Source organism: Pseudophryne corroboree, chromosome 6, assembly GCF_028390025.1.
Source record: "Pseudophryne corroboree isolate aPseCor3 chromosome 6, aPseCor3.hap2, whole genome shotgun sequence".
In the NCBI taxonomy this organism is placed as follows: domain Eukaryota; kingdom Metazoa; phylum Chordata; class Amphibia; order Anura; family Myobatrachidae; genus Pseudophryne; species Pseudophryne corroboree.
In genome coordinates this window covers 388553872-388581172 of record NC_086449.1, presented here as the reverse complement: position 1 = coordinate 388581172, position 27301 = coordinate 388553872, and the positions used below count along the sequence as shown (strand labels likewise).

The following is a 27301-nucleotide window of genomic DNA, read 5'->3' as shown; positions in this document are numbered from 1 at the left end:
AGAATGATAAATAAATCACACACCTGTACAGTGTTAACTACACATTTTGTGACTGCAATCACTTTAAAATTTGTTAAAGTGACATACAATCCCTGCTTTGCACCAGCATTGAAGATCGGAAAACACAGAAACTGACAGAATTATAGTAAAGTCAGCAATCACACTAGCAAACAGTCACAGGTTATACATTAGTATAATAAGCAATATGAGCACATAATCAACTACAGATACATTTCAAGTATGTAGGAGAAAAAATATAAGTGAAGGCGCACAGAAAAATATAGTAACCGACTGCTGTTTTGATACAAATTAATGATTTATTGCTAATTAAATTTAAAATCTTAAAATGCACACAATAAAACAAGAGTAATTACCATAAGACCAAAAATACTTTTTTTGGAACATAGACGTAACATCTTGAAGAAAAGTTTATTACACAGTGTATCTAGACACACAAACCACTGCCAACAAGGGGGATTAAAGAATATTACCCTATGTGTAATTGAACAAGTTAGAATGACTGAAAGAGGGGGAGATAGGTTTAATCTGCTATGCAGCAGGGAAGCTTATTGGATATTCCGATTAAAGACATTGGAACCCTTAGGGCTCAACGAGAACATTGAATTAAATAATATATAGGAATTATGATGCCTCTTTCTGAATTGAATATTTGGTATTCTATAGACTTTAAACTAAAAATAACAATAATTAATCTAAATATGAATGATAATTAAAACAATAAATATATATAAATAATTATATCTGGATGAGTATTTATAATGATTAGGTATTAAATATACTAATATTGTCCCCTTATGAGAAGGAAAACTGAAGGGATGTTCTCTATTTGTCTTTCTTTGTTTCTTCCTCCCTATAAACTATTAAATATTGAATATTAAACTAAAATATGTCTCTATATATGATCTCTGTCTCTTCCTATAGGATAACTGGATATATGATTTGTTTTTTCTATAAACATCTCTCTATATACTTTGACCTGTCTGATCTATAAATATTTGCGTATCTTTGATTTTATTTTCTAATAAGATCGTTATATATATAAAAAATCTGCCAAACAAGTATTTAATATTAATATCAATATATACATGGAAAATGAAATTTTATTGAAATCTGAGAAGATATGATATGTTATATGTTTATATATTTATTCAGATATTTAAGAGAAATCTTTCTCAGATTTATGTATTGACTATATGTATATGTATGTATGTTTATATGTATGTATGTTTATATGTATGTATGTGTGTGTATATATATATATATATATATATATATATATATATATATATATATATATATATACATATTTGTTTTTGTTTATCTAGTATTTAATAATTATTGAATTATAGATTGTATATTCTTTTTATTATCTCTTTTATTCTGAATTGAGTAATAGACAGGCACCTCAATAATATAATGTAACTGTTTTGTACTATGTAAATGTTAGCAAGGACATATTAACGAGCTAATGATTCACTTATTAACTATTTGCTGTGGATATAAAATAATGCTGATAGAACAGAATGGGAGTGTATTCCAATTAAGGGAGATTAAGAGTTAATATGAATTATCCAATTGGGAGCCACTTGAGGGGATAAAAAGAGACCATGGTAATGAGCCTATCATCCTCTGATGAAACCGCCATCTTTGTGGGCGGAGAAACGCGTCAGTTGACTCATTTTCAAGTGAACCGCGAGTGGAACGCAAAGTCCGGAAGCCCGAAACCGCAAGTCGCGGAACGCGACACACATAGGCGTCTCCACTCTCCCACAGCCGCTGCGGCTGTGCACGAACCCGTGGACACAGCTACGAGTCCCCCATCCCCTACACCCGACATCAGGACCCCAGCGATTGTGGATCAGGCAGGAGGAACTAATAGGAGGACATACGGGTTTGCACATCATAGGAGCGCTCCTGATACCTATGAATGGGTGCAGTATTTACAACATCTTCACAACAAACAGCACCTTTCTCCTAAGTGGCGTGTGTTTACATCATTATCTGTGAATATTCTCTACATAAATTATTAATCAGCCGGTTTGGAGTCAATACTGTATTCACATGTGTGCATGAAATCAAACCAATTCAGCTAAAGGAGAACTATCCTGTAATTTCTTTAATCTATACAGGTGCATGCAATTAAACTCTCTTCCTTGTGATTTATTTTCTGCACAACTAACAGCCAACTTGCTTGGGACTAAAACTAATCTAATTCGGTTTACATATGTGCATGGAATCTGACCATATCAGCTGAAGGAGAACTAATACATAATTGTTCTAATCTAGATAGGTGCATGCATTTAAGCCCTTTTTCCTGAAGGAGCATTATACTAACCAAAGCATCAGTCTGTGTGGAGCTAACATTAATATATGTGGAATAATTAACAAAATTAATGTTTTTTGGTCTTATGGTAATTACTCTTGTTTTATTGTGTGCATTTTAAGATTTTACATTTAATTAGCAATAAATCATTAATTTGTATCAAAACAGCAGTCGGTTACTATATTTTTCTGTGCGCCTTCACTGATATTTTTTCTTGTTTGCATTTGTATGTTGGGTGGATTTCCAGGTCCACATTGTGAAGGCAGCCGAATATAGGTTGTCCTCTCTCTTTTTATAGAAACATAGTACTTCTCATTAATCTAGCGCCAGACACTTTGGTTTTGTTGTTTCTAAGTATGTAGGAGAAATATTTTACTGCATTACCTTATAAAGGACCTTAAACGTATTCAGTCGCACAGCGAAAGAAACAGCAGCAATAGTTTACAGACTCACTTATTTGTACTCAAAGGTAGATAGAGACTTAGGGGGTCATTCCGACCCATTTGCTTGCAGCGGTTCTTTGCTGCGGTGCGAACGGGTCGGAACTACGCATGCGTGGTGTACGCACTGTGCACAAGCGTTGTTGCCCGGCGACGTCGGTCGCAGGGCAATGGCGTGCACAGCGAAAATAGAAGACGCAGCGCCGATCGCATGAAGATTGACAGCGGAGAGGCGTTCCGGGCAGATACGCACTGTTGGATGCCATTTTCGGGGAGTGATCGCCCGAACGCAGGCGTGTCCAGGCAAACGGAGGGTGGATGCCTGATGTCAATACGGGAGGAACGTCGCTGGATCTGTCGCACAGGGTAAGTAGCTCCAGCCTTACTCCTAGGTTGCTGAAAACTTTTTTAGCATAGCAGGGTTGCACAAGCGATCGCAGCCCTGCTAAGCTAAAATACACTCATAGGTGGCGATTAGTTGATCGCACCAGCAGCAAAAAGTTGCTGGCTGCGATCAACTCGGAATGACCCCCTAAGTGCTGTATCACCCGGCTCAGGAGAGTGGGATACAGGACCCGCTTCCAGGACCGATTAATACTTTAGCAAATGCTGAGTGGATCCCGAGGCTATTAGTGTACACAAACTCCCCGTGAACCTACAGTGAACACAGATGCCCAAGTGAACACCAACGCACCTGTTATACAGCCGCCTAAGCTGCGACTGGGTCCTTTAGATACACAGCGTCTCAGATGGAAGCGGGAAATCAGTTCATGGAGGGATACTCGGAGGAAACTGGTTATGAACTGGGGGGAGGGGTGACCAAAGGAGCGTCTTACTCCCCACTGCTGACATCAACCCTAGGGATCACGGCCTCATGCTACCCCTGGAGCCTATGATCCCTAAGGCCTAGCGCTGGGGCACCCGAGGTGGCAGCTGCATCAGTGAATGTTCGGTAGTCTCCTCCATCCCGAAGCAGTGCTGTGTCTCGCGTTTCCCCTACTAAGCGGAACCGATGCCTTACCTTCTACCTGTGCTCCAGCCACAGCCTGTTAACGTCTGCTGGACTTGCTAGTACATCCTACACAGACACCCGCCGAAACAGCACTGTACATGTGGGTAAGCGTTGTCGCGACCCGGTGGGGAGTTGTTGGAGTGACTCTTTCTAATGTATGTATAAGACGCTTTTTAGAAAGATCACTCAGAAAAAATAGTAAGACTATAAAAATAAACAATAAAGCTTATGGCTGCTAAAAACCATCAGCCCTCAGACCATGGTACGGCTCCTGCTGCGCCAAACTAAAACAGAATTGCCTGAGCCAGGAGGCGGGGATATGGGGACGGGCCCATTGCATTCTGGGAGGCCGAAAGCTTTGATCGTGGTTGCCAATCCGCTGTCACTTCCTTACAGTATATCCCAATGTTATCCTGTGGACCCTGCACGAGAAAAAATTAATTTATTCCATTTTGGAATAAGGCTGTAACATAACAAAATGTGGAAAAAGTGAGTGCTGTGAATACTTTCTGGATGCACTGTACAAACAAAGGGTTATTCAGGTTTGTTAGCAAAGCAAAAATTTAAGCAATTGGGCAAAACCATGTTGCATTGCAGGTGGGGCAGATGTAACATATGCAGAGAGATTTAGATTTGGGTGGGTTATATTGTTTCTGTGAATGGTAAATATGGGCTGCTTCAGTTCTACACTCTAATTTAGATATTAGTTTGAACATACCCCACCCAAATCTAACTCTCTCTGCACATGTTACATCTGCCCCCAGAGGTGGATTTAGACCTTATGGGGCCCTAAGCAAGATACCAATCCCCCCCCCCCCCCTTCCCTCCTCCATAGATTTATATTTTCATTCCTGATATTTGCCTCTTAAATTATTTGTTGTTTTTCGTCTTTATATTCTACTACTATATAATACTTTTCCCCTTCACTGATTGCACCATGTACACTCACTGACTACATTTTATACCATTATTTTATACAGTAATTCCCGTCATTACCCTCCTCAGTCATTGTGACTGTATTGATTATATATCAGCACCCCCACTGATTGTAGCAGGTAGGCCCCCATCGCCTGTACACAGTAGTACTTAAAATAGAGTATAATAGCATGTTGATATATCATCAGTGTACCCCCCCCCCCCCTCCCCTCTCCTTGATTGTAGCAGGCAGATGTTATACATTGTACTGCATTCCCTGCCTGATTGGAATTTGAAGTAGGTGAATGTTATACAAAATTAACAAAAATACTGTAATAAAGTACACTGGTAGAGCTCGTGTTTTTCTCTGTGCACGTCTCGTCTCCTTTCTCTGCGCGTATGATGTCATAAACACGTGTATCATGACTGGTCACACACACAATACTACAGGACTGGAGACACAGGAGTGTGCTGGATCTGCCACCCAACTGCTGTCCAGGGCCGGCTCTACCATTAGACCGCTTTAGGCGGCTGCCTAGGGGCGTCAGCCCCTGGAGGGCGCCACTGAATTCATTTCATCTAGCAAAAAACTGAAAGATGTCTCAGTATGTGGCCTCCTCTTTTTATACTGTGCTACCTGCAGCTGCAGGTCTAACCAGGTGCAGCCACCACTATCAGGCTGTACCACATAGTGCCTCAGCGCTTTCTCTATGCCGACACGTGTAACCTCAAGTCATGTGAAGGCACATAGGAGGCAGATGTAACTATGGCTCCCGAGAGGTGCCCCCATGGCGGCTCCTCATAGCCATGATGCACCTCCTGCAGGAGGGTGGCAGGTTAGGGGGCACCAGGTTGATGCTTTGCCTAGGGTGCAGGGAGACCTTGCACCGGCCCTGCTGCTGTCTCATCACTGGCAGCCTGCCATGAGAATTCAGCCAGCCCATTGCTCGGACATTTTCATTGGAAGTTGCGGTCCACAGGAAATCCCCACAATACAGCCTTATCGCCCAGCCCCCCTGGGACCCACAGGGACCCCTGAGACCCACAGGGCCCTAAGCAGCCGCCTTTGTTGCCTTGTGGTAAATCCTCTTCTGTCTTCCCCACCTGCAATGCAGCATGGTTTTGCCCAGTTGCTTACATTTTTGGTTTACTAACAAACCTGAATAAGGCCTACAATCTACACAGCACTTATCCATTATAAATGTGTTCAGAAGATGAACACACCACCAGGCCCAAAATGATGAAGTGATATTGTGGCCTTGATGGATCTCATTTTATCTGACCACTCATGGGGCTGCATGCGCTGCTATAGTTTAAGTTCTTGAGATACTGTAAGAATGAAAAAGAATATACAGATAAGGGCCTCATTCCGAGTTGATCGCTCGCTAGTTGCTTTTAGCAGCAGTGCAAACGCTAGGCCGCCGCCCTCTGGGAGTGTATTTTAGCTTAGCAGAATAGCAAACGAAAGATTAGCAGAACTGCTACTAAATAATTCCCTGCAGTTTCTGAGTAGCTCCAGACCTACTCCTAGATTTCGATCACCTCAGTCTGTTTAGTTCCTGGTTTGACGTCACAAACACGCCCTGCGTTCGGCCAGCCACTCCCCCGTTTCTCCAGCCACGCCTGCGTTTTTACCTGGCACGCCTGCGTTATTTAGCACACTCCCGGAAAACGCCCAGTTACCTCCCAGAAACGTCAATCACTCACCGATCAGCAGTGCGACTGAAAAGCGCAGCATGAACACCAGCAAATCTACTAAGTTTTGTGTTAAATACCATTCGCATGCGCATTTTCCACCTAATCGCTGCGTTGCGAAAAACGGCAACTAGCGAACAACTCGGGATGACCACCAAAATCCATTTAGCTAAAAATTATGTAAAAGGATCCTCTACCATCATTGCTCTTGGTACATTTGTAATGTGCTTCATCAGCCGTGCTTCAGAGTGCTGTCTGAGGAGCCGCCAGTAATCCTTAGCGCTTAGCCCTGTAGAAAATGACAGCATTTGTACATGGAACATTTTTGCATTTATTACAATGTACGTCAGAAAATGATCGAATCAATGCCTGGCTCGCAAAATGTATGATTGAAAATTCTCATTATATAAGATTACATATACTACTTTGTAAGGGGCGGATTTAGGACTTAGGGCGCCCCTAGGCGCAACAGTAATGACTGCCCCCCCCCCCCCCCCCCCCTCTGCCCAATTTTATTATTTTCATTATTTGGTTATAATTCCTCATTATTAGGGAGGCCAATCCCGGGCCGTTTTTTCAATCCCGGGATTCGGGATTGAAAAACGGTGAATCCCAGGATTGCAGTAGGGATCAGAGAAAGTTGTAGGGAGCAGCGCCGGAGGGAGGGTGTAGGTAGCGGTGCGGGAGGTAGGGAGGAGGGTGTAGGTAGCGGTGCGGGAGGTAGGGAGGGTGTAGGTAGCGGTGCGGGAGGAAGGAAGAGTGTTGGTAGCGGTGCAGGACTCAGGAGGGAGGGTGTAGGTCGCGGCAGGGAGGGTTGGTAGCGGCGCGGGAGGGAGGAAGGCTGTATAGGGAGCACTGACTGCACGGAGGGAGAGAGGGTGGGTGTAAGTAATAGTACGTACTATTAGACGGGCGGCAACCATTAACACACTGAACGCGGCGGCATTTCAAATGAAGCGCCGGCCGCCAGCCAACCAGAGCTGGCGGACCGGCAGCCAATCAGGGAAGCGGCCGCAGCAGTCGCTCCTGATTGGCTGCCGCTGCAGCTTCCCTGATTGGCTGCCGGTCCGCCAGCTCTGATTGGCTGGCGGCCGGCGCTAAAATTAAAATGCCGCCGCAATCAACATGTTCATGGCTGCCGCCCGCCTAATATTAGTAAGTACTATTACTTACACAACCACCCTCCCGCCGCCGCGCATGCGCAGTATAATCCCGTGAATCCCGGGATTGGATGCTCCAATCCCGGGATTCAAATCCCGGCATTTTTGGGCCCAAATCCCGGGATCCCGCCGATCCCGATCCCGGGATTGGCCTCCCTACTCATTATGTATAATAATAATAATAATAATAATAACAACAACAACGCTATGAACTACAACATTTCATCTTATTTTAATTATGTATACATATTTAATAAGCAGGACAGCTTACAGGGGCAGCCTGTACATGTCCTACCCATTTACACTCCATTCAAGGTATTGTATGGTACAGTAGACTGAAATATGTAGTTTCTGGTTAATTTCAGACTGACAACACTGAAACAAGCATCCAAATGCCATCCCCCAACAAGTGCTGCCCCTAGGCACATGCCTCACATGCCTAATGGGAAATCCCCCACTGTACATTATTAGTTTGTGTGTGTGCGCCCATTGTAGACTGAAGAATAATATAATTATATGTAGCCAACACATTTTATATCATAAATACTATATCTACATTACTTGCTTAATTAATGAGATTATATAGGGTAATAACGAGATTTATGGTAAGAACTTACCTTTGTTAAATCTCTTTCTGCGAGGTACACTGGGCTCCACAAGGATTGGACATTGGGGTGTAGAGTAGGATCTTGATCCGAGGCACCAACCGACTCAAAGCTTTGACTGTTCCCAGAATGCACAGCGCCGCCTCCTCTATAACCCCGCCTCCCTGCACAGGAGCTCAGTTTTTAGTTAACCAGCCCAATGCAGTAGCAGGAAAAGAGACGACAACGGTTAGTAGCCACATACACCACACTCTCACGACAAGAGAAGTGTCAGCGGCTAATGCCATACCAACCCAAAGAAGCTAAGTGCGTCAGGGTGGGCGCCTTGTGGAGCCCAGTGTACCTCGCAGTAAGAGATTTAACAAAGGTAAGTTCTTACCATAAATCTCGTTTTCTGCTGTGGGGTACACTGGGCTCCACAAGGATTGGACAATGGGGATGTCCTAAAGCAGTTCCTTATGGGAGGGGACGCACTGTAGCGGGCACAAGAACCCGGCGTCCAAAGGAAGCATCCTGGGAAGCGGCAGTATCGAAGGCATAGAACCTTATGAACGTGATCCCGGAGGACCACGTAGCCGCCTTGCACAATTGTTCAAGGGTCGCACCATGTTGGGCCGCCCAAGAGGGTCCAACAGACCGAGTAGAATGGGCCGTAATGTGAGCAGGAGCTGACAGACCAGCCTTCACATAAGCATGTGCAATCACCATTCTAATCCATCTGGCCAGGGTCTGCTTGTGAGCAGGCCAGCCACGTTTGTGAAATCCAAACAAAACAAAGAGAGAATCAGTTTTCGAATAGAAGCAGTTCTCTTCACGTAGATACGGAGAGCCCGTACCACATCCAAAGACCGCTCTTTGGGAGACAAATCAGGAGAGACAAAGGCCAGACCCACAATCTCCTGATTTAGGTAAATATTCGGGACGAGTCCTAAGAACCGCCCGGTCACGGTGAAAAATCAGATATGGGGAACTACAAGACAAGGCACCCAGATCCGGCACTCTTCTAGCAGAGGCAATAGCCAGCAAGAACACCACCTTAAGGGAAAGCCAATTAAGGTCAGCTGAACCCAGGGGTTCAAACGGAGGCTCCTGCAACGCCTCCAAAACCACCGACAAGTCCCAAGGAGCCACAGGCGGGACATAGGGAGGTTGGATACGCAACACACCCTGAGTAAAAGTATGGTAAAGTCGCAATTTTTCTCTGAAACCACACCGACAAGGCCGAAATATGAACCTTGAGGGAGGCCAGACGCAGGCCTAAATCTAGGCCCTGCTGCAGAAAAGCCAAAAGTTTGGCTGTACTAAACTTGGAAGCGTCATAATTATTAGATGAGCACCAAACAAAGTAGGAATGCCAGACCCTATAGTAAATCCGAACAGAAGCTGGTTTCCTGGCCCGCAACATAGTTTTAATGACCTCTTCAGAAAAACCCTTAGCCCTCAAGACGGAAGCTTCAAGATCCACGCCGTCAAAGACAGCCGGGCTAGGTCCTGGTAGACACAGGGGCCCTGAACGAGGAGGTCTGGGCGTTGTGGAAGCAGAAGTGGACGCTCTGACGATAGGCCTTGCAGATCTGAGAACCAGGGCCGTCTGGGCCACACCGGAGCTATGAGAAGCAGAATTTCTTTTTCTTGCTTGAACTTCCGAATTACCTTGGGCAGGAGTGACACCGGAGGGAACACGTACGGCAGCCGAAACCTCCACGGCACCGCCAGCGCATCCACGAATGCTGCTTGAGGATCCCTTGTCCTTGCTCCGAAGACCGGAACCTTGTGATTGTGTCGAGATGCCATCAGATCTACATCTGGAAGACCCCACTTTTCCACTAGGAGTTGAAACACTTCTGGATGGAGGCTCCACTCGCCGGCATGCACGTCCTGACGACTGAGAAAGTCCACTTCCCAATTCAGGACTCCCGGAATGATAATTGCCGATATGGGCGGTAGATGGTGTTCAGCCCAACGTAGAATCCGTGAGACTTCCTTCATTGCCAAACGGCTTCGAGTGCCGCCTTGATGATTTATGTAAGCCACTGTGGTGGCGTTGTCCGACTGTATTTGAACAGGACGGTTCTGAATTAAATGCTGGGCCAGGTTCAACGCATTGAAGACCGCCCGCAATTCCAGAATGTTGATCGAGAGGAGAGATTCCTCCTTGGTCCACCGACCCTGAAGGGAGTGTTGCTTCAGCACCGCGCCCCAACCTCTTAGACTGGCATCTGTCGTCAACAGGACCCAGTTGGATATCCAGAAGGGACGGCCCCTGCACAACTGTTGGTCCCGGAACCACCAAAGTAGCGACAGACGGACCTCCGGAATCAATGAGATCGTGTGAGACCTGATCCGGTGAGGCAGGCCGTCCCACTTGGCTAGAATCAGCCTCTGGAGGGGGCGAGAATGGAATTGAGCATACGCCACCATGTCGAATGCTGAGACCATGAGGCCCAGCACCTGCATCGCCGAATGTATCGACACTTGCGGACGAGAAAGGAAGCAACGAATCCTGTCCTGAAGCTTCAGGACTTTCTCCTGAGACAAAAACAACCGCTGGTTGTGAGTGTCCAATAGCGCTCCTAGGTGCACCATGCTCTGAGCAGGTACCAGGGAGGATTTCTTCCAGTTGATGAGCCACCCGTGAGCTTGTAGAAACTGGACCGTCATATCCAGATGACACAGGAGAAGTTCTGGGGAATTTGCCAGGATTAACAAGTCGCCCAGGTACGGCAGTATCCTGACCCCTTGACGGCGGAGTACCACCGTCATCACCACCATTACTTTGGTGAAAACTCGCGGAGCCGTTGTTAAACCAAAAGGTTATGCCCGAAACTGCTATAGGAATATGCAGGTAAGCATCCTGTATATCCAGGTAAGCATCCTGTATATGCAGGTAAGCATCCTGTATAGGCCAGAACTATAGAGCGAAGGGTTTCCATACGGAACTTGGAAACCTTCACAAACTTGTTCAATGCCTTGAGGTTGAGAATGGACCGGGAGGACCCATTCGGTTTCGGGACTAGAAACAGCGGAGAATAGTACCCCCAGCCCCTCTGAGCAAGAGGCACCTGTACTACAACTCCTGTATCCAGGAGGGTCTGTACCACCGAATGCAGAGTGTTTGCCTTTGTCTGGTCCGACGGGACGTCTGTCTGGCAAAATCGATGAGGGGGTTGATTTTTGAAGGCTATGGCGTAACTTCGAGTGACGACTTCCCGTACCCAGGCATCTGAAGTGGTCTTCAACCATTCCTGGGTATACTCTAGAAGCCGGCCCCCCACCCTGGGATCCCCCAGGGGGGGAGGCCCGCCCCATCATGCGGCAGGCTTATTGGTCTTGGAAGCTGGCTGATGGGCAGCCCAGGCTCTTTTGGGCTTCAGCTTACCAGGTTTGGAAGTGCGGGCCTGCTTGTGGTACGCCTGACCTTTTGCTTTACCTGAAGGGCAAAAGGGGCAAAAGGACGTACCTTTAGCCTTCGACACAGAAGGAGCGGTATTTGGTAGACGGGCAGTTTTGGCAGTAGCCAAGTCAGCCACTATCTTATTTAAGTCCTCCCCAAACAGAATATCTCCCTTGAAAGGGAGTACCTCCCAGGGTTTTTCTAAAGTCCAGATCCACAGACCAGGATCTCAGCCACAATATCCGGCGAGCCAGGACTGACGTACTAGAGGCCTTGGCTGCTAGGATACCAGCATCCGAAGCCGCCTCTTTAATATAGTGAGAAGCTGTGACAATATATGACAAGCATTGTCTAGCATGGTCAGAGGAGATTTCAGTATCTAACTCCAAGGCCCACGCTTCAATAGCCTAGGCAGCCCATGTAGCTGCAATAGTGGGCCTTTGCGCAGCACCCGTGAGGGTGTAAATCGCTTTCAGACAACCCTCCACACGCTTATCCGTAGGCTCTTTTAGAGACGTGACAGTAGTGACAGGCAGAGCTGAGGAAACCACCATCCTGGCCACATGTGAGTCCACTGGAGGAGGCGTTTCCCAATTCTTAGACAGCTCTGGTGCGAGGGGATAGCGAGCCAGCATCTTCTTGTGAGGCACAAACTTCGTACCCGGGTTTTCCCAGGGTTCCTGATGTATATCCACTAGGTGGTCAGAGTGAGGTAAAACTTGTTTAACCACCTTCTGACGCTTGAACCTATCTGGTTTCTTAGGAGGGACGGATGGCTCGGGATCATCTGTAGTCTGTAGAATTAACTTAATAGCCTCCAAAAGATCAGGAACATCCACCTGTGAACTACCCTCCCCATCAGCCGTATCTGAGTCAGAACCTGTGGGGTCAGTATACGTGCCGTCTTCATCAGACGAGGTGTCAGTGACAGCAGTGGATTGTGAGGAGACAAGCGCTCGCTTAGAGGACCCCTTGGACTTAGGCGAGCGATGGTCAGACTTTTTAGTAGTCAGGGACTGGTTCAACTTCTTTAACTGAGCAGATAAATCGTCCGCCCACAGCGGGTTAGCTGCAGGGACCACATACGGTTGTACCGGCATTGAGGGTCCCATAGGGGGTGTTAGTTTATGAACTAGCGTATGCAGAAGCGTGGAAAAAGCGGCCCACGGTGGGTCAGTATGTGCCTCCGTTGCCACAGTCCCACAGGGGGGCAAGGAGCCCCCAGAACCAGAGCCCACAGCTGCTATATTCTTCTCATATGGGTCTGTGGCTTCATCAACACCGGCAGTGTGTTCAGCCCCAGAACCATTACCCTCAGAAGCAGACATGATATAACTTGCAGTATGAGGTAACACAGTACAATTATCAGCAGCACTATATCTCTAAACCCAAACCCCTGCGCAGTGTAGTCAGCACTAGCAGAGATAAAGGAGAGATATGGTGACTAAATCACAGAGAAAAATACGTAATACAGTATATCTTTGTGAAAATCCTATATTAGATAAAACCTGACGCACCAAGCCCCCTCAGGTTATAGAATATAGGGATAGCAGGTTGAGTGAAAGACACGAAATGGACACCCCTCAGCTATCAAATGCACACACAGATAGTCACAGTTTGTACAATGCAGAGGTTATTACTGACAATAATACTGCACTGGACTAGCTTACACAGCTATATAACAAATGATATAACCAGAGCCGGACATAGGCAAACTAGGCAATTGCCTAGGGCATTTGATATGCCTAGGGGCATCATCAGCTTCTGCTGATTAAAATATGTGGCATACCTATATTCTGTATGTAGCATTTCATATGCAGATACAGCCACAGTCTCACACAGTATATTGGCATGCTGTATATCAGTTTAATCAGCAGAAGCTGCTTGTGCATCCTAGCCACATAGCAATGCAAATAATATGCATTTTCATTAAAAAAAAGTGCCCGACGTTAGCATTGATGCAAGATTTGTGAGGACACATCTGTATCCAAGCAGAGGCAGAGGTCACAGTGTTAGCGGAAGTGTGAGTGCTGTGTGCATGTGAGTGGATTGGTTGTGCAGTAGTGTTCAGAATATGTGTGAGGAGCATTATGTGTGTCATGTAAAAATGCATTAATAATGTGCGGCATATGTGTAACAGGGTACTACTGTATGTGTGTCATTATGTGTATAGGGGCACTAATAATGTGCAGCAAATGTGTAGGGGGCACTATGTGTGTCATTATGTGTATAAGGGCATTAATAATGTGCGTCATATGTGTAAGGGACATAATGTGTAAAAGGGCATTAATAAAGGTTGTCATAATGTGTAAGGTGCATTATGTTTATAAGGACATTAATGTGTCTCATATGTGTAAGGGGCATTACTGTGTGGAATTGTGTATAAATGCATTACTAATGTGTGGCATTATGTGTATAAGGTGCTCTACTATGTGGCGTTGCAAATAGAAAGGTCACTACTGTGTCTATTGTGAATAAAGAGCAATAAGGTGTGGTGTAATGTGAATAAGGAGCAATTCAGTGTGATGTAATGTGAATAAGGGGCTCTACTGTGAGGAGTAACGTTTATAAGGTAAAGTGATACTACTGTGGGATGTAATATGAATTATGGAAACTATCGCAAGATAAAATGTGAATAAAGTTGCAGTACTGTGTGGCGTAATTGGAATTGGGGTTACTATTGTGTGGCCATGCCCCTTCCCAGCAAGAAGATGACCCTTTTTGGGCTGTGCGTCAAATTTGCGAACTGTTCCTATTTAAAATATAGGGGGTACAAGGACTGCTATGGGTGAGGGGTGATGGTGCTGGGAAAGAGGTGCAAGGTCAGAGGCAGAACCAGCGGTGGTGCTAGGGGGCACCAGCCGAAATCTTGCCTAGGGCATCATATTGGTTAGGGCCGGCTCTGAATATAACAGTACAAAGTAAGAACTGGATGTATGTCACAGGGTAATTGTACTAGAAAACCTTGACTAAATGCACTCTTTCTTGCTAACACTGACTAAAAAAGGCAGGTAGAATACTTAAGTGTTATGTAAAGTCACAGCACTGACAACCAGGCGGCTTTACATAGGAGGATTTGCCCAAGCAGTCCCAGGAACAGTGAGCTGAGGGATAATGGCGTCGCAGACACTGACAGGGAGTGAGGAAAAGACAGATATGCAGCTCCAGGGCAGGAAAACTTGCTAGAAATGCACACCCTCCAACATTTAAAACATAAAAATAGGTACAAATGAGAGAAGGGGCGTGGCCACGGGTAAAGGGGCGTGGCCACGCCCCTTTTCCTATACTTTCAATGGAAGCTTGGAGAGCCAAAAATAGGTACAGACCATAAAAAAAAGGTACTGTAACTATTAAAAAGGTGCAGTTGGAGGGTATGGAAATGGCGCCCTGGGGCTGGGGGAGGGGCTTCAGGTCTAAGCCTTATTCCCTCTGCTGGCAAAACCACCGGGTACTGTGGGCGATATAAGAATTGGTTTAGAGAGAAAACCTAACCTGTGCCCATGCCCTGGTGATCTAGTGGGATCGCCTGTATCCAAAGTGTCCACCGCCAGCACGCGCGGCCCGCCTCCCACTGACGGCGCCGGATCGCGATAAAGACCAGGACCCACTTACTACCTCCCGAAGCGCGGCCACGCGATCCTGGAGAGCCCCAGCCGTGTGTGTCTAACGTGAAGAAAACCGGAGCCTCCGCTGTAGGTACCTGGCAACCAGGGCTCGGGAGTGTACAGCGCCGCTGGGGAGAGCTGGAGCTGCAGCAGTGAATGTCACAAGACATTTACCACCGCTGCTGCCCTTGAAGTCTTCACTTTTTACCTCATAAAAAGCTTTTCTTAGGGCTGCCTGGAGCAGCCCCTCTGTTCAGTGCCTGCTTACTGCAACACCAACTTCCAAAACTGAGCTCCTGTGCAGGGAGGCGGGGTTATAGAGGAGGCAGCTCTGTGCATTCTGGGAACAGTCAAAGCTTTGAGCCTGTTGGTGCCTCGGATCAAGATCCTACTCTACACCCCCATTGTCCAGACTTGTGGAGCCCAGTGTACCCCGCAGCAGAAATAGGGTTTTATTTACGAAGCTGTGGATAAAGTACCAGTCAATCAGCTCCTAACTGCCATGTTACAGGCTGTGTTTGAAAAATGACAGTTAGGAGCTGGTTGGCTGGTACTTTATCTTTTTTTTTTTTTTTTTACCACATATACAGTAGGGCCTGTTGCAGAGCTGAAAGTAAATTGAGTGTACATTGCACAAAAAAAATCTTGGCCTAAAAAAAGGCATGTATTTATCCATATGCTAGTTGTGGGCCATCAGTGTGTATTTTCAGCTGCCCTATACTGGGTACTGAGGGTGGGATCCGGTCTGAAGATCGACAGTGTCTAGGTCGACAATGTTTAGGTCGACCACTATAGGTCGACAGTCATTAGGTCGACATGGATGGAAGGTCGACAGGGTTCCTAGGTCGACATGTGCTAGGTCGACAGGTCTAAAGGTCGACATGAGTTTTTCACATTTTTTTTTTCTTTTTTAAATTTTTTCATACTTAACGATCCACGTGGACTACGATTGGAACGGTAAAGTGTGCCGAGCGAAGCGGTAGCGGATCGAAGGCACCATGCCCGAAGCATGGCGAGCGAAGCGGTGCACTAATTTGGGATCCTGATCACTCTACGGAGAAAACGACACCCCAAAAAAAAAAATCCTCATGTCGACCTTTAGACCTGTCGACCTAGCACATGTCGACCTAGAAACCCTGTCGACCTTCCATCCATGTCGACCTAGTGACTGTCGACCTATAGTGGTCGACCTAAACATTGTCGACCTAGACACTGTCGATTTGATGAACCACACCCCTGAGGGTACGCCTCCTAACAGGTCTGCATAGCTTGCAGTTGTATGAACACTTCTTCACTGAACGTTGCCTAAGTGAGAATGCCCTGTAACAACTGGCCTCTACAGTATAGATGTGTCCCACGGGCTAAAGTCACATTACTGATTAAAATACTAGCTTTTAAAAGTGGCATATCATTACTTAATCACAAATACATAGTAATAAATGTAAACTCACATTTACATGTATTAACATTTATTTGTATGGCACTGGCATACTCCACACAACTTCATATTGGTTATGCATGTTTTTAATCACTTATTTGGAGACTTCATTCAATATGTATTAGCACTTTAGTGAATGTACACAGATTTTTACGTACATTGGGGGTAATTCCAAGTTGATCGCAGCAGGATTTTTGTTAGCAGTTGGGCAAAACCATGGGGGTCATTCCGAGTTGTTCGCTCGTTATTTTTTTGTCGCAACGGAGCGATTAGTCGCTAATGCACATGCGCAATGTCCGCAGTGCGACTGCGCCAAGTAAATTTGCTATGCAGTTAGGTATTTTACTCACGGCATTACGAAGTTTTTTCTTCGTTCTGGTGATCGTAATGTGATTGACAGGAAGTGTGTGTTTTTGGGCGGAAACAGGCCGTTTTATGGGCGTGTGCGAAAAAACGCTTCCGTTTCTGGGAAAAACGCGGGAGTGGCTGGAGAAACGGAGGAGTGTCTGGGCGAACGCTGGGTGTGTTTGTGACGTCAAACCAGGAACGAAACTGACTGAACTGATCGCTACTCAGAAACTGCACAGAGAAGTCTATTCGCAATTTTGCTAATCTTTCGTTCGCAATTTTGATAAGCTAAGATTCACTCCCAGTAGGCGGCGGCTTAGCGTGTGCAAAGCTGCTAAAAGCAGCTTGCGAGCGAACAACTCGGAATGAGGGCCCATGTGCACTGTAGGTGTGGCAGATATAACATGTGCAGAGAGAGTTAGATTTGGGTGGGTTATTTTGTTTCTGTGCAGGGTAAATACGGTCTGCTTTATTTTTACACTGCAAATTAGATTGCAGATTGAACACACCACACCCAAATCTAACTCTCTCTGCACATGTTAAATCTGCCTTCCCTGCAGTGCATATGGTTTTGCCCAATTGCAAACAAAAATCCTGCTGCAATCAACTTGGAATTACCCCCATTGGGCTTAATTCACACCTGATCGCTGCTGCAAATTTGTTAGCAGTTGGGCAAAACCATGGGCCTAATTCAGACCTTATCGCTAGGGTGTGTATTTTGCATCCCTGCGATCAGGTAGTCACTGCCTACAGGGGGAGGAGGAAATCGCTGTGCAGGGGTGCGATCGCATGTGCAGGACAGCTGAACAAACAGAAGTTTGTGCAGTCTCTGCACAACCCAGGATTTACTCTTCCAGTGCGATGATCGGGGCCGGTGCTGAAAGCAGAAACCCTCCCTTCAAACGCCTGGTCCCTCCTGTGTTTTTCCGGACACTCCCTGAAAACGGTCAGTTGCCACACACAAACAGCCTCTTCCTGTCAGTCACCTTGCGATCGCTTTTCTCGCACCATCCCGTCGCGGACCGACGCGCCTGCGCATTGCGGTGCATACGCATGCGTAGTTCAGACCTCATCGCAGGCTGTACAAAAACGCAGCCTAGCGATTAGGTCTGAATAGACCCCATGTGCACTGCAAGGGAGGTAGATATAACATGCGCAGAGAGAACTAGATTTGGGTGGGGTGTGTTCAATCTGCAATCTAAATTGCAGTGTAAAAATAAAGCAGCCAATATTTACTCTGCACAGAAACAAAATAACCCACCCAAATCTAACTTTCTCTGCACAAGTTATATCTGCCCCACCTGCAGTGCACATGGGGCCTAACTAATTCAGACCTGATCGCTAGCAAGTGATTTTTGCACTGGCAACAGATAGTCGCCGCCTACAGGGGGAGTGTATTTTAGCTTTGCAAGTGTGCGATCGCATGTGTAGCAGAGCTGTACAAACAGTTCTTGTGCAGTTTCTGCACAGCTCAGGACTTACTCAGCTGCTGCGATCGCATCAGCCTGTTTGGGGCCAGAATTGACGTCAGGAACCCTCCCTGGAAACGCTTGGGAATGCCTGCATTTTTCCAACCACTCCCCAAAACAGTCATTTGCCACTCACAAACACCTTCTTCCTGTCAATCTCCAAGCAAACAGACGTGCGAATGGATTATTCGCACAAACCCATTGCTGAGCGGCGATCAGCTTTGAACCCGTGCAACGCGCCTGTGCATTGCAGTGCATACGCATGCGCAGTTTATACCTGATCGCAGGCTGTAGCCTAGTGATCAGGTCTGAATTACCCCCATGGTTTTGCCAAACTGCTTACAAATTTTCAGCAGTGATCAGGTCTGAATTAGGGGGGTCATTCCGAGTTGTTCGCTCGCAAGCGGATTTTAGCAGATTTGCTCATGCTAAGCCGCCGCCTACTGGGAGTGAATCTTAGCATCTTAAAATTGCGAACGATGTATTTGCAATATTGCGATTACACACCTCGTAGCAGTTTCTGAGTAGCTCCAGACTTACTCGGCATCTGCGATCATTTCAGTGCTTGTCGTTCCTGGTTTGACGTCACAAACACACCCAGCGTTCGCCCAGACACTCCCCCGTTTCTCCGGCCACTCCTGCGTTTTTTCCGGAAACGGTAGCGTTTTTTCCCACACGCCCATAAAACGGCCTGTTTCCGCCCAGTAACACCCATTTCCTGTTAATCACATTACGATCGCCAGAACGATGAAAAAGCCGTGAGTAAAATTCCTAACTGCATAGCAAATTTACTTGGCGCAGTCGCAGTGCGGACATTGCGCATGCGCATTCAGCGGAAAATCGCTGCGATGCGAAGATTTTTACCGAGCAAACAACTTGAAATGACCCCCTAGGTCCATTAACAATACAAATCTAAAGTAATAGAAACATAGAATTGATGGCAGATATGAACCACTTGGCCCATCTAGTCTGCCCCTTTTCTAAATATAACTGAAGAATGGTACATTATATTGACCAGCTGGGAGTGTGGACACTATTTTATACCAATAGGTATGGACTGTTTTTGTTTTAGAAATTTTTTCTGATTTTTATACTTTGGAAATTTTCAGCTCTCATGTTTTGTACCACCGAACTGGGATTTACGAGTCCTATGTTTTTTTTTTTTTTTTTTAAATCTTTTGGATTTTAAATATTTCTTTATTTGTACTGTGTTTTTGATCCTGTACCCCAACTGTGTGGGTTTCTTAAAAAAAAAAACTTCTTTTTATGTGCATCTACTTCTCCATTGGATTAATTTATGGTGTCCATTTTGGGAACACACATGGGAACGTAATCCATGATGACCACATAAACTTTGAGTCTTCGAAAGAAACCCAGATATGCTTGAACACAACTGACTCTTCTGTGAGTTGGGTACGCCCCATATCAACAGCTAAGAATATTTCTATTGAACACAAAAGAAACCTTTATGTGCTTCATTCTAACCTACTGCTGTGTGAGTTGGGTATGCTTACCTACTATCTAAGGGGTCTATTGCATGTTGGTGTTCCACAACACTGTGGTGGATAAAAGATACCTTTTATATATGTGATACATCTCTTGAAGTGTGAGTCAGGGTATGCCCCTTGATTGAATCATCCCATCACTGTCTGAAACAATCTGTGTGTGCATCACATAAAGACTATTTATATAAACTTTACAACACGTGTATATTATTGTTCTTTTTCATGCTTTCATCATCTTGAGAGAAAATCCCTGGAAAAGGAAATAAGGCTCCTGAAATTACGTTACAGAGACTTCTTCCATCAACAATTACAGGGATGTATATTTTGTTTTAATTTTTATTGAGATTGTTAATAAGCGCCTTCTATTTTGAGTCCCACTCATTCTTTGTGTTATACTGAACAGCAAAGCTTTGAGCCTCCCTGGATGCCCTGGGCTCTCTCTCCTCATACCCCTCCCATAGGTCAGGCTCTACAGTTTTAGTTAACCAGCCCAGAGCAGGAGCTGGAGAGAAAGAAGAATGGTACACACAGGAAACATACTCTCACAGATAGTAAAGGGGAACTGGTTACTGAGAGAAGTAACCAATTGAAGCTAGGTGCAACAGGGTGGGCGCCCTGTGGATCCCATGGATCTCAAAGAAAAAGAGTTAACAAGGGTAAATTTTACCATAACTCTTATTTTCTTTTTTGGGGTCCACGGTCTCCACAGGGTCACCTTGGGGATTCTCCAAAGCAGTTGTAATAGGGAGGGAATGCTCCTAAGCTGAAAGGAGGACATTGCAGCCAAAGGTTGCCTTCTGAGAAACAAACATATCAAAGGTATAAGAAACATGTTGGCAGCCCATGCAGCAGCCTTGCATAGTTGTTTAGCAGACACACCTAGGCGGACTGCCCACAAAGGACCCACAGAGCAAGTGGAATGAGCAGAAACTGTACTTGAAACAGGAAGATTAGCCTGCATGTAAGCCTGTGAAATGGTCATATGGAGCCAACGTTTGTTTATTGGCTGGCCAGCCTGCTTGTGGAATCCATAGAGGATGAACAAGGAATCCGTTTTCCTAATGGAACTAGTACGGTCCACGTAAATCTGTAGAGCACAGACCATGTCCAATGAAGCTTCCTCCCGTGAAAGGCCCGGTTCCTTGAAGGCCGGTACCACAATAGGTTCGTTGATATGGAACTTAGACACTATCTGAGGTAGGTATCCCTGCTTAGTATGAAGGACTGCCTGGTCTTGATGAAACACCAAAAAGGGGGAGCAACAATAGGGTGCTCCCAAGTCAGAGATTTTTTTGGCTGAGACGATGGCCAGGAGTAAGAGAGTCTTCACGGTCAACCATTTGAGGTCAACCGTATCCAATGGTTCAAAAGGAGACCGTTGTAAGGTTCGAAGAACCAAGGAGAAATCCCAAGGAGCCACAGGAGGGACAAAGGGAGGTTGTATCCAGAGTACCCCTAGTAGGAAGGTACAAATATCTGGTAAAGTACCAAGTCTCTTCTGAAACCAGACGGACAGAGCAGATACCTGTACTTTAAGCGATGCAAGACGGAGACCCATGTCCAGGCCTGCCTGTAGAAAAGCCAGAATTCTAGGTATCTGAAAAACCCTAGGATCATAGTGGCGATGAGTACACCCCTGAAAGTAGGAGTGCTAGATACGGTAATAAATGCGACCTGATGCTGGTTTGCGAGCATGAAGCATAGTTTGAATAACTGCACTGGAAAATCCCTTATCCCTTAGGATGGATGACTGAAGAGCCACGCCGTCAAAAAACAAGCGAGCTAGGTCTGGGTGTAGACAGGGACCTTGTGATAGAAGATCTGGTCAAAGATGAAGAGGGAAGGGATCACCTATAGAGAGACACTGGAGATCTGTGAACCAATGGCGTCTGGGCCATACCGGAGCCTCGAGTATGATCACACCGCTTACTTTTTGAATTTGCAGAGTACCCTGGGAAAGAGAGATACTGGGGGGAAGAGATTAGCCAAGGCCAAAAGTCCGCGGGACTATTAGTGGGTCCACGAAGCTTGCATCCAGATCTCATATCCGAGCCCGTACACTGGTACCTTGTGGTTGTGTCTGGAGGCTATGAGGTCCATGTCTGGAAGATTCTACTTGTGTACCAGAAGTTGAAAGACACCTGGGTGTAGAGACCACTCTCTGGCATGTACATCTTGTCAACTAAGGAAGTCTGCTTCCCAGTTAAGGACACATGGAATGAAGACTGCGAAGATGGCTGAAAGATGGAGTTCTGCCCAGACAGGAATCCGTGTTAATTCCTGCATCGCTGGCGCACTGCAAGTGCCTCCATGCTGATTGAAATAAGCCACTGCCATGGCGTTTTCAGACTGGACTTGTACAGGGGAACTGTGAAGAAGCTCCTGAGCTATTTGGAGGGCCTGGTACACTGGCTGAAGTTCCAGTACGTTGATCGGAAATCTCTCCCTCTGTTAGAGAGCAGCGGCCCTAAAAGGAGTGACTGCCCATGACAGCTACCCACCTCTGAAGGCTGGCTTCTGTGGTGAGAAGTGTCCAGTGTTGAACACAGAATAGTTGACCTTTGTCCAGGTTGGAGGTGTGTAGCCACCACGAGAAGGATGTCTGAACATCCTGAGTCAATACCATTGTCTGAGATTTGATCTGCTTGGGTTGGCCGTTCCACCTGGTATTAGGCATTGTAGAGGCCTGGAGTGGAATTGGGCATATTCTACCATTTTGAAGGTGAATAACATGGAGCCCAGGGTCTGCATTGCTGAATGGATAGAGACCCTTTGATTGTGAAGTATTTGCAGTGCTGCAATCTTGTGCTGGGGAAGAAAGATGGCTTGCACTTGGGCATCCAACAGCGCTCAGAGATGGAGCATCCTCTGAGATGGTAGGAGAGAGGACTTGGCCCAGTTGATCAGCCAACCATGACTCTGAAAGAATTATATTGTCATCTGGAGATGATGGTTTAGGACCTCTGGAGAATGTGCCAGAAGAAGGAGGTCATCAAGGTAAGGGAGTGTCTGAATACCCTGTTTGTGGAGATGAGCTGCAATCACGACCATTAGTTTGGTGAACACCATGGGTGCTGTGGAAAGTCGAATACCTTGACAACGAGTACCTGCTTGGGGTTTCATGCTTTGGGATTCATGCACTTTGCCAGGGGTATCATGCTCTGGATGTCATGCTCATTGGAATTTTTAATTAAACGTGTCACATGTCCACCCACAGTAGGGGGATTTTACCATATTGCAGATATGGTAAGGGATAAAAGGAGCTAAGCCTCTTTGGAAATGTAAACTTCTTAGTAGGAGTTTTCCATGACTCATGCCTAGCTTCAGAGAAGTGATCCAAGTGTGGAAACTCAGCTGCTACTACCTTCTGTCTTTTGCACAGAGGATCTTTAGATTTTGGGGCTGGTTCAGTTTCTTCAAGCTGAAGTGAGAATTGAACCACCATGACTAGAGCAGCTACATTAAATTTGGACTGTACCTCTTCTTCCCCTGAGGGGGAGCCTGCATCAGAAACTTCAGCTGATCTGCTGCAGCAGAAGAGTCCTCAGAATCTGAGAGTGGCGTAGACTGTGAGGATGGCACAGTACGCTTAGTGGCAGTAGGTACAGGCAGTGTGACTTGGCCTTGTTGTAGTATGTTCTGAAATGAAGCCGAAGAAGCAGACATACTCTGTATAGAGTTACAAAATGAGTCCAACCAGGAAGGAGGGACATGTGGGGCTGCTATAGGCTGATAAACGGGCTGTAATGGCTGTGGGAGACCCATAGGGGGAGCCACAGGTGGGGTAGCAATATGGTCAGCAATTTTAGCCAGCAAATTAGAGATAAAAGCCCATGGAGGCTCTTGTACTGGAGCTGGGGGAGCTGACATGAAGTGCACTGACCATCCTGTAATAAATCCAGAGTAGATGCCACAGTCTGTTTAGCTGCCTTGCCTTTAACTGCAAGGAGTGTACACATACAACATGGTAATGTTCAGTGTGTAACTGGTAACAGTATGTGACAATGAGCCTGCACAAATACAATACTCACTAATGTGAGTCAGAGTACACCCTATACACATCAGTACTCAAGGGTTACTGTTCTCTACAGATAAAGAGAAGTACAGACAGCAGAACTAGCAAACAATGCAGAAATACAATTTAACTGCAGTGGTCACTGATATCAACTACTCAGCCAGTGAAGTAAAGCTGGTAGGATGCAGCGCTGTGTATAACCTGACTTCAAGGAGATGTATACAGGGAGACAAACCCTGGTGTTCCCGGAGACCTGCAGAAGTCTTGTAATGGCTGCCCAGCATCTCTGTGAGGAAGGAGGGTGAGGGAGGAGCAGCCCAGGATGGGAAGACCTCAGCGGAACGGAGCCTTGGTCTGGGAAGGGGCCACTGGGGAAGTGCTGACCTCCCCTTGCTGACATCCACCACCGGTTCCCTGGCCTGTAATAATGATCCCCAGCGCCAGTAACATTATGCCCTGGTTGTCTAGTGTGTCCCAAGATCATGCAATGGTCTGGGATCACGTCAGCTCTGCCGGTTCATCTTCTGGGACTGGCGGCATAGTACTGCTAGAATCTTGGGTCCCGCACGCGTGTTCCCGCTTTACTTGTCCCCCATGTGATCTGGGTACAGTCTGGGTGCCCCTGTGTGCCTCTGCTAGCTGAAGGTCACCAGGGTCCCGCCAAAATCACCGACCCAGTTGTGGTGTTGCGGCGCCGGTGGGGGTAATTGAGAATCAGCACTGGTGTTCCATGGACTGCCAAGCACTGTATGCTCAGGAAAAAGTAAAAGAGAGATTGAAAATAGTTACAAAATAAATAGCTTAGGCTGCATGCTGCAGCAGCACTGTTTAGTGGTGACCAGCTCCTACTGGCACCAAACAAGGGCCCTCATTCCGAGTTGTTCGCTCGTTGCCGAATTTCGCTATATTGCGATTAGTCGCTTACTGCGCATGCGCAATGTTCGCAGAGCGCATGCGCTTAGTTATTTTACTCAAAAGTTAGGTATTTTACTCACGGCATTACGAGGATTTTTCTTCGTTCTGGTGATCGGAGTGTGATTGACAGGAAGTGGGTGTTTCTGGGCGGAAACTGGCCGTTTTATGGGTGTGTGTGAAAAAACTGCCGTTTCTGGGAAAAACGCGGGAGTGGCTGGAGAAACGGGGGAGTGCCTGGGCGAACGCTGGGTGTGTTTGTGACGTCAAACCAGGATCGAAACTGACTGAACTGATCGCAGTGGCAGAGTAAGTGTCGAGCTACTCGGAAACTGCTAAGAAATTTCTATTCACAATTTTGCGAATCTTTCGTTCGCAATTCTGCTATGCTAAGATACACTCCCAGAGGGCGGCGGCTTAGCGTGTGCAATGCTGCTAAAAGCAGCTAGCGAGCGAACAACTCGGAATGAGGGCCAAAATCTGAAGAGCCTGAGCTGTGGGCGGGGTATGAGGGGAGAGAGCCCAGTGCATCCTGGGAGGCTCAGCATACCCCAAGGTTAACCCTGTGGAGACCATGGACCCCTAAGAAGAAATAATTTTAAAAATAAATTGTATTCCACCTGCTTAGAGAACACTATATTCAGTATTGTTAAAAACTTTAGAAGAGAAATTAGAAATATATTCTTTGGGGGAGATTCAAATGTTTGAAAAGTCAGTTTGGAGTCTGTTTTTTCCTATCTAATATACAGGAAAAAACAGACACCCAACCGACTTTTCAAACATTTGAATCTTCCCCTTTGTAGTGTATGTATTTTATTCTTAAGACCATAACTTTGTGACAGTAAGTATTTATTGTTACTGTAGGTATTTTTGTAAAAAATTTACTTTTTTTATTTGTTATACATTCATCTCGTCTGTGATGATTCAGAAGGCACTTACCTACTTTCTCATGTAGCATAGGGTGTACAGGACTTATCGGCAAGTCATAGGACGGATTGAGGAAATGTTCAGCCACTTGTTGACCAAGGTACCTATAGGGAATGTGGAAAATAGGAAATAAAACATAACTCACTGGTTTCTTATCGCCTTGCTTACTGTTGGCTCCAACTTTCTAATATCTTCTACACTATATTACTAATGAGTCTGTGTTGGGAAAGAACAAGATCACAGAACATTTCTTTAAGGAGGATATTTTAGTGCAATATAAAATATAAAAGGGAAGTGCAGAAGATAATACCAGGTTTTTCTCAGGATGCACCAGGAAGGGTCAAAAAGACTAATACACCATCAAATATGGAATTTGGAGTAACTCGTTGGGCGCTGAAAGTTTTTTGGTGCTGCCTTGGACACACTGAGGGGTTTCCCTTACCCCAAATGAAACAGATATGAGAATGTATGATAGAGTGACCTGGGCGCCCCCTTTCAGTGGATAAATAAAGAAATCTTTCTATGGCGCTGCAAAATGGAGCAGCAGAAGACAGTACAAATAGGTCACCAACCTACAAAGACAATATGTAACAGAAAAATACAGTCTCACTTTCTGCGCTCCAAATGTCCCCTTGTTTTAAACGATCCTCACAGCGATGTCATGATATACATAAAGAAAAAGAAAAACAAAATACAATAGTGTAATCCTGTATAGGCACTACAGTTCTTTCCACTGTGTAAAGGGGAAACTAGGTGGTGAAGATGGTCCCAGAAAAGAGATACGACGTCCACCTTCTTATGGGGTCACCCAAAAGTGATGCCGTGAAGATACGGTATAGAATCCTTACGTGTATGCTTACTTGAAAAAGTGAGATAGAAAGCACATAAAGGTTTCTTTTCCGTGAATTTTATTTTCTCTTTCGCCCGTATAATGAGTGTGGATATCACTCATATGGTGAGTATGTAATTAAAAAAGGGAAGCCAATTAGGGCAAAGGAAACCCTTTTTATTTAAAATTTACAAATGAAACACAAATAGACAACCGGTCATACCATTTTGGGGGGCAGAGATGGAATTCAGCTGACATAAAATTATCCGGATATCACAATAATTCGTCATATGCTCCCCTCAATGGATGAACCGGTTAGGACATCAATATTGCACTGTATTCAGAGCCGGCCATAGCTATAGGCAAACTAGGCAATTGCCTAGGGCATTTGATATGCCTAGGGGCATCAGCAGCTTTTGCTGATTAAAATGATATGCGGCATGCCTATATTCTGTGTGTAGCATTTCATATGCAGATACAGCCACAGTCTCACACAGTATATAGGCATGCAGCATATCATTTTAATCAGGAGAAGCTGCTTGTGCATCCTAGCCACATACCAATGCATTGCAAATAAGATGCATTTTCATAAAAAAAGGTGCCCGACGTTAGCATTGATGCAAGATTTGTGAGGACACATCTGTATCCAAGCAGAGGCAGAGGTCACAGTGTTAGTGGCAGTGTGAGT

The 27301-nt window shown here is 45.8% G+C and overlaps 1 protein-coding gene across 1 annotated transcript in view; it reads right to left on the bottom strand.

The window, feature by feature from the left end:
- The window catches only part of LOC134934579 (uncharacterized), a 157004-nt gene that overhangs the window by 71471 nt on the left and 58232 nt on the right, over positions 1-27301 (bottom strand). Inside the window, exons 3-4 of the mRNA XM_063929987.1 lie at positions 25797-25888; positions 6604-6695 (exon numbers count right to left, since the gene is read on the bottom strand). Coding sequence (XP_063786057.1) covers positions 6604-6695; positions 25797-25888 — 184 coding nt within the window. The remainder of the gene's footprint in view (positions 1-6603; positions 6696-25796; positions 25889-27301) is intronic.